This window comes from Psammomys obesus, unplaced genomic scaffold (genome assembly GCF_907164565.1).
Source record: "Psammomys obesus unplaced genomic scaffold, mPsaObe1.curated_primary_1811, whole genome shotgun sequence".
Classification (NCBI taxonomy): Eukaryota; Metazoa; Chordata; class Mammalia; order Rodentia; family Muridae; genus Psammomys; species Psammomys obesus.
In genome coordinates this window covers 8495006-8505069 of record NW_026587216.1, presented here as the reverse complement: position 1 = coordinate 8505069, position 10064 = coordinate 8495006, and the positions used below count along the sequence as shown (strand labels likewise).

The 10064-nt window shown below is 35.6% G+C and overlaps 1 protein-coding gene across 1 annotated transcript; it reads left to right on the top strand.

Moving 5' to 3' along the window:
* The first annotated feature begins 8121 nt into the window (after positions 1-8121).
* Positions 8122-8828, top strand: Mtif3 (mitochondrial translational initiation factor 3). The gene is given in 5 exon segments (XM_055603560.1): positions 8122-8262; positions 8264-8301; positions 8303-8383; positions 8385-8587; positions 8590-8828. Coding segments are annotated over 5 exon segments (702 nt in total).
* The last annotated feature ends 1236 nt before the right edge of the window (positions 8829-10064 follow it).

Sequence of the window (10064 nt, the reverse complement as noted above, 5' to 3'; positions counted from 1 at the left end):
TTTGAATTCAGCGTGTAAATATTTGCATCTGTGAAACTTTTAATAATTTATAAACATGTTCATTAAAATATTCAGTCAAATAACTACTGCTGTAAAAATTACTATCAGGTTTACTCATCTGAGTTAAATAACACTTATTATTACACCTGTACACGATGACACTACAGCATTGCTCTCAGTATCGACTATTCAGGACAAACATTAGTTGGCACCACACATCTACAACAAAGCTTGAATGATATAATTGGGGTGGCATTTATTTGGTTTTAATTGCCAATAGTCTCACTTCAAAAACATTTTGACTTAAATTGGAGCCTTTTATTAGCAAACTGATAATCAAATTTTAATGTGCATTTAATATCCTAACATTCATGACAGTAAGATTTAACTACTTAAACAAGAATATCCAAAGAATATCAGACTTTTGTATAAAATTGAACAACTAAAAGAAGAGCAGCTTTGTCAACAGTGATTAGTGGAACTTGAGGAACATTTATTTTTGTATCTAAGAAATTGTTTAACATCTGTCATTAGTAATTGTAATCATAAGATTAAGAAAAAAGAAAACAACCCTAAATAATTATATGGCAGATGGTGCACATATCATTGTTTCTTTGTGCCCTATTGTCACTTCAATCAATTATTTACAAATTAATTGTTTAACTAAGCATATTAAAGCATTATTTACCATACACTACGGAACCAGTCAGCCACATAAGCTGGAGTTTAAATGATATGCTTTTGTTGCTCCTGCCTCATTCTCTGTACTGTTTAGTGTAGGCTTTAATTTGTCTACTAGACTGCATGAGTGCATGGCCTCAATGGCATATGCTGAGGTTCTAATGTCCAACAAAATGGCATTAGGTGGTAAGAACTTTGAGAGGTAATTAAGATGGTGGTTCCATCATGATGTAAGAGTGTACCATTTATTGAGAGGAATCTCACTAGAATATGTCAAGAAGTTGAAAGTTTGCCACTGGGATGGAGCCTGCAATGGAGCCTAACTATGCTGTCACCTCTGTCTCCAGTGTCTACCCAGCAGGACTATGAGAGATGAATTTCTATGGTATAAAACCTTTCCAACCTATAAAAAAGATTGGTACATAAGCCACATAAGCTAGAAGTAACCAATGCCTGTGGACTTTCAGAGATTTTGAAGTTACTACACCATATAATTCTGAGATTCACCAATCATTTCTCTCTTTCAGGGCTTCTTGAGACCCACCATCTCCCCAAACTTTATTACAAGACTACACATCAACTTAAGCAGAAAAATGAAAAAAAGGTTTATGTAAACCACCAAGAATAGCATGAGTGTCCTGTGTTTACTTGACAGGGATTGAGTTCCCGTTAGTCAAGTAGCCTCCAGGTTCTAAACATTATCAATGACTCTTGTTTTGGATAATTTCCCTTGCATTCCTATGTCTGAATTCATTATCTCTAGCCTGCTTCAGTCCCAACGCTTTCTCTATTACAGAGTATACCCCTTTCATTTTGGCCTGGTGACTAAATCAAGCAGTTATTCTGAGGGTTAAGTACTTGCTCTATTTGGCTTTAGAAAAATCTTTGCATAGAGCTGTCACTCTGCATTTTCTTTCCTCCATCTTTCAGATACACGACCCATCCAGTAGACTGGAATTTCTCTTTCTAGAGATCTGAGCTTGGAATTTGGGACAAGCAGATAAGGGACTAGGAGTTCACATAAGCCTTCTTTCTAGTTCTTTATCCGCAGACTATGGGTCGTGCTCTAGCTTCTGATACCAGCCCAAGCTATGAAGCTGCAGCACAGATGATGTTAGCATATTATTAATATACTAACCTACTACACACAAGGAGTATTCTCTCTTTATCGCCTCCATTTACAGTAAAAGAATGGAAAGCTATCTACTTTCAGTAACCTACCATAAAAGATTTCTCCTTTCATAACACATGCATACACACAGAGAGAGAGAGAGATAGAGAGAGAGAGAGGCAGAGAGACAGAGACAGAGCAACAGACATTCACATCCTTTCACATATAAATTGACTTTTCCTTGGGGCCCAGCAACTTACATCAAATTATAATTGTGTACTTCCATGTGTAGTTCTCTGAGTAGATACAATGTGACTAAAGGATGGACTCTGATAATTCCATTTTCACTGCATAAACACTATTCAATAATCATAAATACATTCAATAAATACTATTATCATAAAAATTATAAAAAATACAATAACTAGTAATGGTGGAGATTGAATCAAAGCCAAATTACATCTTCCAAACTGAGGGCTTGGTTTCTTCCCCACAACTAAAATTTACATTCCATAATACTACCAAAAAGAAAGTTTGGCTGAAAACTACAATCAATCAATCTGCTTTAGCTCTATTTGTCAATATTTATAAGACTTATCAGGGAGCTTTTAACTTAAAAATACGGAGTAAAATATGAAACTCTTTACCTACAAACTACTGAATTCTCCAAGACAGAAGACAGTGAGAAAATCTATTCATACCACCTGAGATAACATTCTCAAAGAATCTTCTCTCTCATATATCTACCTGACCTACATTCCCTACTTTATATATTAGGGATATCTGTTCTAATATCCATATACTAATCCTCCTGCAAATGATACACCTCAAGCGCATGTTTCAAATGCTCAGCTCTGTGTAGCTTTTGAAAATGTCTATCCATAACTATTAACCTACATTCACTAGCACTGCAGATGACATTAATCACTCAGTTTTACTGATTAGTGCACACATTGATTTATACCGTTACGTCAAAGACTTTTTCATTTTTATTTCTGAGCAATTGAGCAAATGGAGAATGTCCATGGTGATACCATCTTTATCTGTATGGAACTCAAAATATCAAAAAAGACAAAAATGTTAGGGCAAAGAAAAAGTTGTTGAATAAATATAAAAATTCAGTGAACATCTGATGTAAGGCAGGGATTATCAGCCAGGGGAGGCCCCAGAGAAACCTACCCAGAGCAACACAGACTAAGAGAATATTGATAAAGACACCAACCATTTTTTTATCATGTATCCTGACTGGCACGAGTAGAAGCATGATCTGTGTCTCACAATTTGACAGGCTATTCAAACAATGAACTCCAAAGAACTTTGATTTTCTTTTCTCAGGAATCTCATGCTGGGAGAAAGAAAATCCAGGCAGAAAAGGATAGTTGTTGCAGGAAAGAGATTTCGCATAGGCCAAACAACTAGCCAGACTGCCTTATGGGATCAGACTGAAGACCTCATAATGATGGGTCAGTAGTCAGAGAGCCCCACCATGACCCTGTGAATGCTCAGCCATTGATGAGACATATGCTCACCTTCTCCTCGTGATTCAGGAAACATTGCAGAAGAAGCCATGTAGAGACTGAAGAGCAAGCCAAGCAGATGGGGTAGATGGGGAAGAGTGTTATGAAATGCTACTCTCTGGACATGACATGGCTAAGAAGTTAATATGTTGTGCTTTCCTGCAGGAAACCAAAGCAGACAAAATTCCAGCATGAAATGGAGAAGACATATAATAATACATATTATATTTAATGACATCTATAAATCATTTTTAAAAATCTAAGAATAAGTAAAAAAAAAAACAAAGAAAAAATGAGGGGTTATAAAAAGAAACATCTGTTTCTTCACTTTGCCCTGTGGCCAACATTATTTTCAAAATTTATAAATGTATATTTGCTTAATGAAGTCATATATAAATAAGATTCCTCCAAAACCCTTGCGACTTTCAGTCTCAGTTTGAAGTGTACACCTTCTCATTGATTGAAATAATGATTCCAAAGGCTACTGCAACTGATGTGATAATTGAAGATTACAGACACAATTAAGGAAATAAAGACAATAGGATTTGGTAATGTCCCTGGCTTTTCAAAAATCAAATGTTTAATACAGAGAAATGTGGAAATGAACTCTCCATTCTTGCAGTGAAATCAATTAAGACAGGCATATGCATTTAAGCTTTAGAATCAAAATGGAATAATTTCCCCCTTGATTTCATGTGGAGTAAGCCTTCTTAAAGTTCACAACATCCTTTTGTTAGGAAATATGAAAGGAAGTTCAACATGATTCACTAACATTGTAACTTTTCCATATTCAAAAACCTCAAGAAACCCTTTGCTACCTCTGTGTTCTTTAACTACATATACGTTCTGAAAGAGTAGAAGGACACTGTCCCCCTTCAATAAAATACAACCATTGTGCTTTATTTTTCAAGATGTATGAGTTAATTAGTCACTCATTAGGCGGGTGCTGATTAATGAAGGCAGACAGAGCTCACACAAAGCCAGTGTCAATGGCTTCATTAAATAATTGAGAGGTGAAGGTTAGCATAAATTTTTTTTTTCTGTGAAGGTCTATTCTAAAAGTGAAGTTGTCTGATATATTTTCTGTGCACTGAAAATGTGTAGTGGAAGTAGTACGGTGAAGTCTGGTAGAGAAGGTAGTAATTAATAATGACTGGAAGAATTCAGAAATGAGTGGTGTGTTAAACCAAGTCATTTCAATCAGATCTAAATGGTGCCTTGGGCAAGTCACCACACTAAATTAGCCAAAATCAAAAGGACTCACTTAAATTTAAAAGTGGATACAGATAAATGTTTCCTTATAATTACGTTTATAAGGAAATCTAACATAACCGACTAATGAAAAATACATTGTTTCATTCAGAAGGTCAAGCTCATAAGTCCACAGCACCATTAACTGCAAGTAAGCCATTATAATCCTTCTCATTTAAAAAAAAAAAAAAAAAAAAAAAAAAAAAAAAAAAAAAAAAAAAAAAACAAGTTTATCTTTAAAATGATCTACGAACTTGCTATTTCTTCCCTTGTCAGTTGATAAATTCTAGAACTATTATTTTACAGATAATCTAGGAAATGGCCTCTCTGTAACTATTATATAAACACACATCATAATTTATCTCAGTGTTTATGGAATCTGTGTCCTCGGATAACACTTTTGGACCTCAGCTCCCTAATCTGATGAGCAATGTAAATCAGGAACCATGCCTGTCTCGTGAACCTAATTCATGCTTGCAAAAAGTATATAATCCACCCAAGAGTGAACACATTAGAAGGTAGACAGGCCTCCTCCAAGTCATGTTGGATAGCATGATAAAGTCTCTCCAAATGATAGAAGGAGAGTTTCACTGCAAAATACATAATTTGGAGTCTTTCAGTACTATGTTACATATTTGATATACTAGGTGTTTTAACTCATCTAAAGCCATAAGTCATAAACAATTTTATATGAACTTGAAAAAAAAACAGGTAAATATGTTTGTCTAGAGAAAAAAGGCTAGCTAGAGTAAATTTTAAATTTTGATTATGTGTTTGTAATGAGTAGTATAAGGTCTGGGAGCACAGGGCTCACATTCCATGAATGGTGGATAGAAGGCAGAGATTGCAAGTTCATTCTTTCCTGCTACTTTTTGGGGATGCCAAGGATTGAACTCAGATTAACAAGCCTATGCAGCAATCTCCTTTACCTGCTAAGATATCTATATTGCTATACCTTGGAATGGCAAACCTCTGATTTTACTGTGTTATTAATCAGCAGATTAAGAGCTTTATCATATTAAATTTTTTGTTGTTTTAGGGTTTTTTTGTTTGTTTTTTGGTTTTGTTTTTTTGTTGTTGTTTTTTTTTTTTTTTTTTTTTTTTTTTTTTTTTTTTTTTTTTTTTTTTGGAGTGGCAAGAGAAATTGCCAATCCTTTAATCGGGGAGGGATTTAGGCTTTACGCATTTAACAGTGATTCTCATTTGTAATACAGACAAGGAACAAACATCTTAAAATAAAGTTTTAGCAATAGAGCTATTATTATGTGGAATTCTAAAAACTACCCTAGCACAGTGATGTGGAGGCTGGAGGATTCAAAGTTCTCATTTTCTAATACAGTTAGCGATTATGCCTACAGATAAGTGTAGCTCTCAGTGTTCAACAAAGAGGCTACTTTTTTTTTTTTTTTTTGCAGCAGAAAGAAACCAGACAGAGATACACAACTGGTAAAATGCCAAAACAACTGACAGTGGAGTACACATTCTCCACAGATACATCTACAACACAACCCCTGTACCTAAGGATCAGGGAAAATAATGGAAGAATGAGTGAAAAGATAGTAAGAGCCAGAGAATCACAAACCTACTGAGAGAGACAGTATTTTCTAGACATGAAAGGGAAGCTTCACCCATGAAACTGCAACAATATGGTAGTCTAAATAGGAGCCGCCCCAAACACCATTTTACATGCCTCCCATGGACAGAGTAAATGTCGCAAGGCCCCATGCCTAGATAAGGAGCGACAGCAACTGATGGATGGTGAGAGGGCACACCGATTTCTTCTAGGGAAGGACTCCCTTATAGGTCATCCAATCCCATGTGGTTGTCTATGATCACACTTATACGCAAGCAACACTAAGTGGACTCAGTAAAATATACACATATATGAGTTCATGAGTTTGAGGAGGAGAAGAGCAGGGAACATGGAGCAAATTAAAGGAAAGTGGTAGGAATTTAATGCTCATAGATAAAATTCTCAAAAAAAAAAAGAAAATTAAATTTAAAACAGAAATTCATACTTATCATGGGTTACATAGTGAATTCAAAGACAATATTGGTTACATGAGAGCTCTTAACACAAAATAAATGACTGACTGGCTGCTGGCTGGCTGAATGAATAGAAGAAATGATCGAAGAGAGTTTTGATCACTTGAGGGGCCTTTCATACGGACATTTTAATTATTTCATACCATAGATAATACACAATCTCTTTCAGCCTTTAATACCCTGCTATTAAAGTTTGCTTCTGCATAGTACAGCCTTATAGTTCTAACTGAGCAATCATTTACATTCAATTTTCTGAAAACGTTGATGGAAGGAAACGATATTTATGGAGCATGGCTTTAATATATGCACTCTATACATCATCTATTCTTGGAACGAGACAAAATCTACCCTTGAATTAAATAATCAGCGTGGCATATATGTTGTATTTTTATCACAACATATGGTCTAAGGCACTTCTAAACAGAGTATTAGGAGATTTTGCAGCAGAACTTGCTGTCCTTGAGGCAAGGTGGTCAGAAACTTTCTATTAAGTTCATGTTGACTCACATGTAATACTCAAAGTTGAATTCTTTTATGAAAAGGATACATCTATGGTACTTTATTCATTTTCTTTATACAATGCTTAATATTCACTTTTCCTTGTAATTTGAACTTTGTGGGAAAAAATTATGTAATTCCCTGAGATACATTCTAAATTATAAATTCTTCTTTTCTTGTAAACTGTCCTTATTCAAAGTGGCAGAGAGACAAAGCACCCAGAATGACCCAGCTCTTGAGAGCCTGTTACTGACAAAGACAAATGAGTCCTAATGAGTTTAGGGGACATTTGACAGCTGAGATTCTGAGCTTTAAGGGAAGAGCCACTGTTCTGAGGACATAATTCTAAATATGTTGGGATAGGAGTAGGTTCTGGGGAAGTCAATGTAATTCTGTGTGTTGTGTGTTTTATGCGTAAAATGTTTCTTTTTAGTTAACAACACACATTTAATAAACAATAACTGACTTTTAAAAATCTCTATTTGCTCACTCAAAGACACAATCAGCTAGTCAAAGAAATAAATAAGGCTCAGTCAGCACACTGAGGTTCTGAAACACAAAATCTGCACTTTTTTTTTTCTCTGACAGACCTACATTTCAACTCTTCCTCCCCATGAACATGCCATTTCAAGTTTTTCTGTGGAGCATATTGTGTTAATGCCCAGATTTTATTTCATTTGTCATGAATTCTGTAGACAGGTTCTAATATAGTTTTCCATCTCTCCAAGATGTATGCTACTTTCTTATTGACATCCTCATTAATTTATTCCAACATAATCCACATTAATAACAGAAATGGAGAACTAGAGAACTGGCTCAGTAGTTAAGAGCCATGGATGTTGTCCCAAAGGACCCCAGTTCAGTTCTGACATTGCAGTTCAGAACTTTCTATAAATTCAGTTCCAGGGGATCAAATATATATAGATACAGGCAAGACACACATATACAAATAACAAAATAAAAATAAAACTTAAGGACTAAAAGGGCGTCCTTCTTACTCAACAGCCCCGAAACAGTATGACTATTATTCAAAAGAGGATGACTCTTCAAACCATGAAGACTGAAAATAGAAGCATTGGAAGATATTTTTGAAAACACATTGTGCAAATTTAAGACCCAGCACTTACATTGTCTCTGATTGCTTCCTCCCTAAGACTGCCTGCCGTATCTCATTTTTGCAAAAGATTTTAGTATTGTGACAGAAAAAGAAAAAGAAGGATGTATTTGTTAAGACAGGAAGGAAAATTAGTGAGCAAATTATCCATGTCCTTGATAAACCAAGTGATAAACCAAGCAAATGTGATCTGACTCATCAACTAAAAAAACATCAGCTTAGAGCCCCCTGATTGTCAGATCACGATCCACCAGGAGTGGCTGTGAATCAAAGAGCAGGAAAATGCCAAACCAAAATCTAGACAGTGACAAACCATGTCTTCAAATATTGTACAACACTATCTGGATACAAAATGCAAACAATTTAGGATTAGATTGAGAAATATTAAGTTCAAGTCACTATAATGAAAGGGAAATGAGGACAAGCCAGAAAATAAAACAATGAGATATTTAACAAAATTCTCCAGACTGTGCCCAGAATAGCCACCTTCTCAATCAGATCACAGATTCTTAGAGGAGGAATGGTCTTCATGTGTGTTTTTCACCATCTGAATAAGAAAGAGGAGGAGCTATATAGAGACTCTCAAGAGACCCAGGAAAAGGAACTTTGAAGAAAGACACCATATTTGACAGAGAATTAGATGTTCTGTAATAGTGGTTTTTAATAAAGTAAGTTAGACTTTTACAAAAAAATATTAGTCATATAGTATAGGATAAACATACTTAAATCTATACTCCTAAAGAAGATAAAAAACAAGAAGGATGCTTAATCCTTAGAAGGGCAAACAGGATAGACATCAGAAGTAGGAAAATACAGGAAATAAGGCAGTAGTCTTCCACATGGGGCCTCTAAAAGACTCTACCCATCATGTTCTTGAAAGAGATACTTAGACTCAGCCAAACTTTGGGCAAAGTGCAGAGAATCCTTGGGCAAACTTTGGGCAAAGAGAGAGATAGAAAGACCAGGAACAGACAGAAGCTCCACATGGAGACCAACATAGCCAAAAACCTGGGCCCAGTGCCGCCTGCAGAGACCGATACTCCAACCAAGGACCATGCGTGGAGAGGACATAGTCCTCCTGCACTGATGTAGCCCATGGCAGCTCAGTCTCCAAATGGGATCCCTAGTAAGGGAGACAGGGACTGTTTCTGACATAAACTCAGTGGCAGGCTCTCTGATCACCGCCCACTGGGAGTACAGCCTTGCCAGGCCACAGAGGAAGACAATGCAGGCAGCTTTGATGAGACCTGATAGGCTAAGGTCAGGTAGAAGGGGAGGAGGTCCTCTTCTATCAGTGGACTAAAGGAGGGGCAAACAGGGAGAAGAAGGAAGGTGGATGGGACTGGGAGGAGATGAGGGAGGGGGCTACAGCCAGAATACAAAGTGAATAAATTGTAATAAATAATAAAGGAAAAGGAAAAAGAAAGAAAGAAAATAGTAGGTGACCTGCTTGCATAGTTTTGATTTATCAGCTCATTTTACCCAATTTAAAGTACAGGATGACTTCTTATCATGTCAGAGAAATAAAAAAGTATTTTTCCAGGTGAAACATTTCTTCCAAGCAGTAAAAGGAAAAGCCATTTAAAGCATAACAACATATTTTAATAGACATTTTCATTAATTATATGCCTGACTTGAAAGCTATTGAAAGATAAGCCCGAGTAACTTTTTTTTTTCAAAATAAAGCATCAACATTTTTTCTCAGTTGCAAATTGACATGCTGTGAAATTAAACCATATAACAGAAACTGAAAAACAACTTTATGTTTTTAATTTTTTAAACTGCAAATCATACAATAGTTTGAATAAGAAAAATGATTTTTAAAATAAAATAAAAATATGAGCAG